We start from the raw sequence: 5,500 nt of genomic DNA on the forward strand, positions 1-5,500 counted from the left end.
CAATCTTATAATATTCATTTTCATTAATTTACTTGGACAGTTTCAACCCTTGCTATAAGCCATTTATAACAACAACAATTCAAATTACTATTAATTAATAGAAAGATTTTTTACTCAACTGAACAAGAATTGCAACTTGTTAAATTGTTTAGGAGAATTCCATTCAGTACGCACATCGACCTTGTTGATAACTAAATACGCTGCTGGATCCAACTTGCATTCTCTCTAGTGAGATGAAATATATATATATAAGTCATCAATTCCTTGATTGATTTATTTGTCTGTTTAAATAAATACAAAAAAAAATTTAAATTTTATGCATACAATAATTTATTAATTTATTGATTAATGATAAATTTTAAATAAAGCTGACGAATTAATCATTAATATATTAGACTCATAGATACCATAAAAAACAAAAACAAATATATAAATGGAGCCTATAGCAATAGCTTTTTATATAATTTTGGTTTAAAAATTGATTCTAAAATTAAAGTTAAATATTTTTTATTTTATAATTTTATAATTTTATTTTTAAAACTAAAAAACATTTTAAACAATATAAAAGTGTGACTCTGGTTTAAAAGTTGATACTAAAACTAAAGTTATATTTTGTAATATTTTTTACTTTTATTTTTTAAATTAAAAAAAATATTTTAAACAATACAAAAGTGTAACGTAAAGTCATTGTACTCACTATAATAATATACTGGTATTTATATACCCTCTCAATTTCAAACTAAGTACTACAACATCGCTTCGTATCCTCTGAAACAAAATAATTTAATATAAAAATTTATGTATCTACAAATTAAAAATTTAGTCACTAAATTAATTATTATATATTTATATATAAATATATATTATTTAATTATTTTTAAAATATATTTTATACTGACCACAGACAGACTTAATAACAGATTCATAGTATACTAATATGGTTATTTTAATTTACTGTAGCTTGGACCTCCACATACATTACATACGGTAATACCCTCCATCACTTTTGATATAGTGAACTTATTGTCAAATTGCTAATAAGGAATAATTGTTGCTAAATTAAATTAAAGATGACAAATAGCCAATGTAATAGTAGAAAAGTGAGAGAAAAAAGAAGAAAGAAAATAAGAGGAGAAAAAATAAGAAAAAAAAATGAGAGGAGAAAAAAAAAGTGAAATTATTTGTATATTATTTGAATGAAGAAAAAATGATGAAAAAAAATTATTTAAATAAAAAAAATTAAAAAAAGATCATATATAAAATTATATTAATGTCCTTATCTATATTATATGTAAAATATAATTTATTATAATAAAAAATAAATGTGTAATTTTATTAATGTTTTTCATATTTTTCTTTATTTTCATGGCATCTTAAAGTAAAAATATTTTAATGGACTCCACATTATTTTTTTTACTTTATTTTCTCTTCTCATTCAATCAACAAAAATTTATTTTTTATTTATTTTTTTAATTTTCTTTTTCTTCATATTCTCCCAATTTAAACAATGTGTTAGAAAACAACTTTCCATGGAAAATGGTACGGTGAGTCGGTGATCTATGGCAAATTAAATTTTTATACTGGCTAGTGCAGATGATACATTTTACCTGAGACATCAAGTGTACTGTACTCTCTAATTTCATTATTTTTTGTTAAACACAACTGCAAGCACTTGAATTCTTATTGTCCCTACAAAGGAAAAAAAAATCTGAGTAAACAGTGATGGGCGACTCGATTTGCCAGATGTGTACACGAATCTTATTTACATGTTGAAGTGGACATTTCTGACAAAACCAGGAAACCACGTCATTTTATTAGCATAATGTTCAGTGATTAATTAAGGTTGATGTTATTATTAGATATTGTTGATCATGTTTAATTTTTTACTTTACATGATACAAATATAAAACGTGAAGTTCATACTTTTTTCTTTCACTTTTTAGATAAATTAGACATCAATTTTTTAAGCACCATAGAACTCTCTTATAAAAAATTCTTCTCACATCGAAAAAAAAAACAAAAAAATAAAAAATTTATAAGATAAAATACTCAATATTATATATACTAATTTCAATTCTTCCATAATTCATTTATCATTTGCATGCATCATGCTTTCTTGAGACATATATATACATGCAAACATGGATTTCTTTGTGAACCCTTTTTCCTTACACCAGGGTATGGACCTCGTGATCATGTTTCTGTGCCCCATACACAACCTTTAATTCCTTTGTGATATACTTCGTGTTTGAACCAACTTATGCTTTTATTTCCATCTATATATATATGTATTTTGATGCTCCATGTTTGCTATAAATTGTTACTAATGTTTTCTCTGTCCAATTATATATAATAATCTTTGTTTGAGATACATTAACACATAAACCAAGAACTTATTTAAATTGCATAAATATTATTAATATAGAAATAAATGATATTATTTTTAGAAAATTATTATCCCACGAGATTTTTTTGAAATATCCGTACAAGATTTGAAGGGAGCTGCAGGGGTGTAGCTGTAGCTGCGCTCTATAATCCGTGACTAGCTACTCTTGTTCCCTCTGATCTTCTTTTTGTTTATTTCCTTCCCATATATTGCTATCAAATGCCAAAAAGTTCTGCAAATTACTGCGCTATTATGCCGCTATATACGTACAAATTAAAGGTAACTATATATATGCGGTAACATGTCATAGTCATTTACCTAATAATTAACCTTTTTTTATTCGTTTTTCAAATTTGACACCTATGTCTATATCACATAGAGTGTGTGTGTGTACGACATTATTTTAATTTGAGGTGGGGAATGAAAAAAATATTTATAGGACGTGTCTATGCATGCACCAAATATATCTGACATATCGCAAAAGAAATTTAAAATTGCAAAAACAAAGGATAGTAAGATGATGGTACATGAATAACTAATTCATGGTACAATTTTTCGTGTGAAATGGTTGAAAAAACGAATCCCGGTGCTTGTTTATGTGGGTGTTGTTGCTGTCTCGGACATTATTATGATAGTGTAATGATAATAGCTCAAAACAAAGCATATAGTGCTTGTTTTGACTTGTATAATAAAGATACACACGAGTGCGGTTATTTACCTAAATGACAAGTACCATAACTTGTATGTATTTTGTGGCTCAATGCAATGAAGTTTACGCCTAGAAGACCATGCTATTGCTAATTATATATATATAATTAACATCTTCTTAGCTTCCATCTCTAACGGTATAATACTCAGTACTAACGAAGTACTAGAAATACATACAAAAGAGCAATAATGATGATGTTCTAGTGTTGAATTAATAAATTAATTGTGGCCCATTCTTCCATGCATGTACAAATTTGACTCCAAAACTGGGAACCCCAGGCAATGTGCGTGTGTGTGTTAGTGGTTAATATGTTTATGCCTACGACCATGTCGTACTCTTTGAAAAATTGTCGAGCCTTGTGTATTTCCCTTATTATTGTGCTTGTTTTTTTATATATATATCTCATTGATTCACCTCTCATCAGTGGTAGCCAGCAGTTTCCGAAATATCAGAAAGCTACCAAGTAAAATAATAATACTATGTGATATGACCAGTAAACATCAGTTATACGTTATAGCTCAGTTACACATTATACCTCGGTTACACATTATAACTCGGTTACACATTATAACTTGGTTACGTTTAAGACCCGATCATAACCGACGGCTTCATTGTAAGCCATAAAACGTCCCAGATCAATAACGGCAGATTTACAATTAATCCTCTTTCTAGACGTTATATCTCAGGAAAAACGGCCGACCTTTCCCGTTAATATAAGGCAGACGAAAAACCAGAAAAAGGTATGTCGCTTTCCAAAAAGTACATTTTATGATTCACCCAATTCTGACTTGAGCGTTGGAGTGCCTTTGCAGGTTCCCTCCCCCGCCGATCACTCACCACCGACGTATACTTCGTTTCATATTGGGAGTCCGCCGACTTCAGTGGTAGGCGAGCTATACATCGGGAGACTCAGGCAAGAACATTTGGCGCCCACCGTGGGGCCGAATAAATTTAAAATTCTACTCAGAAAGGTCCCAAAAACACCCTTAAAATACAACAATGGCTGATGCCCCCCCGCCAACCCCATCCGAGCTCTTGCGGATGGTGACCGAGCTTCAGCAAGCAAATCAACAAATGGCGGAGGAAAATCGAAGAATGCAAGATCAAATTGCGCAATTAGTTAATGCTCGCCTGGAGCACAACAATGATCACCACAACCGAGAAGAAAATCATGAACGTCGATCAATACCGACTCATGTTTCTGAAACACCTCAAGGGGAAGAAGAGGAGGCCCACCAAACAGAAGAGGGCCAACCAGAAACCGAGGAAGAAGAACGAGACAATTCTGCCGGCCCGTTTACAGCCGACATTATGAATTTCCAACTTCCCAGACAGTTCACCCTGCCGACCACTCTGACCCCGTACGATGGACTAGGAGATCCAAAGCAACATATTAAAAAATTCCGATCCATCATGATTGTTAACGGTGCATCTGATCCTATACTATGTCGTTGTTTCCCATCCTTTTTAGATGGTCCTGCACTTGACTGGTTTTGCTCTTTGCCTGCAGATTCGATATCGCGTTTTCAGGAATTAGCAAAGCAATTCGAGGATCACTTTGCGGCCTCTGCTATATACCTGCACGATTCCGACTACCTGATGACCATAAAACAGGGCCCACAAGAGAGCTTAAAGGACTATATAACTCGTTTCACAAAGGTCGCCATGAGGATTCCCGATCTTCATCCCGAAGTCCACTTACATGCAATCAAGAGCGGCCTACGTCCGGGCAAATTTCAGGAGACCATAGCCGTGAGCAAACCGAAAACTTTGGCAGAATTCCGTGAAAAGGCAAAGGGACAGATAGATGTTGAAGAGCTTCGGCAAGCCCGCAAAACAGAAAGGTCAACTGCTGCCAAGGATGATGATAAACCTCGGGATAACAAAAAAACCTTCAAACCCGTTCCCCGGTATGAGTCATACACAGCCTTCAACACAAAGCGGGATGACATTATCAAGGAAATACTTAACTCCAAATTGATCAAACCCCCTCGTAAAGCCGGCGCCTACCCAGAATCCAAAACTGTGGATAAATCCAAATTCTGTACCTTTCATCAAAAGCACGGTCACACAACCGATGAATGTGTGATCGCCAAAGACCTCCTAGAACGTCTCGCAAGACAAGGTCACCTTGACAAGTTCATCGCAGGACGAATGCAGAAGAATATTACCTCGGCTTCCGACCCTTCCTCAGCAAGCCCATCCTCAAAGGAAAAGGATAAGGCACCCATCCAACCAAGAGGAATCATCAATTGTATCTCAGGAGGATATGCAGGAGGTGGACATACAAGCTCGGCTCGAAAAAGAACCTATAGAGCCATGTTGGCTGTAACAGATGCTCCTAAAATGCCTCAACCAACCACCGATGTTCCAGAGATGACTTTCTATTCAACCGACTTTCATCA

The 5,500-nt window shown here is 33.3% G+C and overlaps 1 protein-coding gene across 1 annotated transcript in view; it reads left to right on the forward strand.

The window, feature by feature from the left end:
* The first annotated feature begins 4,094 nt into the window (after window positions 1-4,094).
* The window catches only part of LOC107488290 (uncharacterized), an 8,245-nt gene continuing 6,839 nt past the window's right edge, over window positions 4,095-5,500 (forward strand). Inside the window, exon 1 of the mRNA XM_016109016.1 lies at window positions 4,095-5,462. Coding sequence (XP_015964502.1) covers window positions 4,095-5,462 — 1,368 coding nt within the window. The remainder of the gene's footprint in view (window positions 5,463-5,500) is intronic.

This window comes from Arachis duranensis, chromosome 5, assembly GCF_000817695.3.
Source record: "Arachis duranensis cultivar V14167 chromosome 5, aradu.V14167.gnm2.J7QH, whole genome shotgun sequence".
In the NCBI taxonomy this organism is placed as follows: domain Eukaryota; kingdom Viridiplantae; phylum Streptophyta; class Magnoliopsida; order Fabales; family Fabaceae; genus Arachis; species Arachis duranensis.